The sequence below is a fragment of the Camelina sativa genome, chromosome 7 (assembly GCF_000633955.1).
Source record: "Camelina sativa cultivar DH55 chromosome 7, Cs, whole genome shotgun sequence".
NCBI classification, from domain to species: Eukaryota; Viridiplantae; Streptophyta; class Magnoliopsida; order Brassicales; family Brassicaceae; genus Camelina; species Camelina sativa.
Genome location: NC_025691.1, coordinates 32,597,942 through 32,598,789, shown reverse-complemented (window position 1 = coordinate 32,598,789; position 848 = coordinate 32,597,942). Strand labels below are relative to the sequence as shown.

Here is an 848-nt window from a genome sequence, read left to right as displayed (position 1 = left end):
TTCCCTTTTTTTTTTTTTTTTTTTTTTTTTCTGAAGGAAGGAAAGCCTCTTGTTCTTGATGTTGTGAGAAGAGCAGAGCAACATTTAGCCAAGGACCTGTAAGTTAATAATTTTTTGTTAGTTTAAAGCAACTTTTGTGTATATTAAAAATCCTCAAAAAATTTGGACATCCTAAATACTTTTTTTTCATTAAAAAAGAAGAAACCGAAATGGAAACACAAACTCAGCCTATGATTTTTGATTTTTCTGATTTTACCTCAAGGTCTAAGAACAAGGAGTATCCTCCCCTTACTGGACTTCCTGATTTTAATAAATTAAGTGCCAAGCTCATCTTAGGTGATGATAGGTAATATCTTCACTACTGCTATTTTCTCTCGTCTTTTTATAAGTTATTTTATTAAATTTGCATTCCACTTACTAGAAATGTTGTCTTCTTTTGTTTTGTTTTGGGCAGTCTTGCTTTGAAAGAGAATAGAGTTGTCACAGTCCAGTGTTTGTCTGGTACTGGTTCTTTGAGAGTTGGAGCTGAGTTTCTAGCAAACAACAACAAAGAAGTAAATAATAATTTCACTATTTGTTTAATTATGTCAATGGCTGTAAGAGAAATTAAAAAAGTCGTATTGAAATTTGCCACATACATATTGCTACGTATTAGTGAAGACACATTGTGAACTTGTTCCTTTTTGGATGATTGTGTTTCTTATGTTTTTCACAGCGTACAGTATTTCTTCCCATACCAACTTGGGGAAATCATCTCGGTATTTTCAGTTTCGGGGATTTATCTGTAAAGCATTTCCGTTACTATGATCCGAAAAGCCGAGGACTCGACTTCAAAGGTTGTCTTTAAA

The 848-nt window shown here is 32.9% G+C and overlaps 1 protein-coding gene across 1 annotated transcript in view; it reads left to right on the top strand.

Annotated features, from left to right (window-relative positions):
- LOC104703889 (aspartate aminotransferase, cytoplasmic isozyme 2-like) overlaps positions 1 to 848 on the top strand; it is a 4,072-nt gene that overhangs the window by 559 nt on the left and 2,665 nt on the right. The window contains exons 3-6 of the mRNA XM_010419977.2: positions 37 to 98; positions 263 to 346; positions 455 to 554; positions 716 to 836. Of these exons, the coding sequence (XP_010418279.1) occupies positions 37 to 98; positions 263 to 346; positions 455 to 554; positions 716 to 836 (367 nt within the window). The remainder of the gene's footprint in view (positions 1 to 36; positions 99 to 262; positions 347 to 454; positions 555 to 715; positions 837 to 848) is intronic.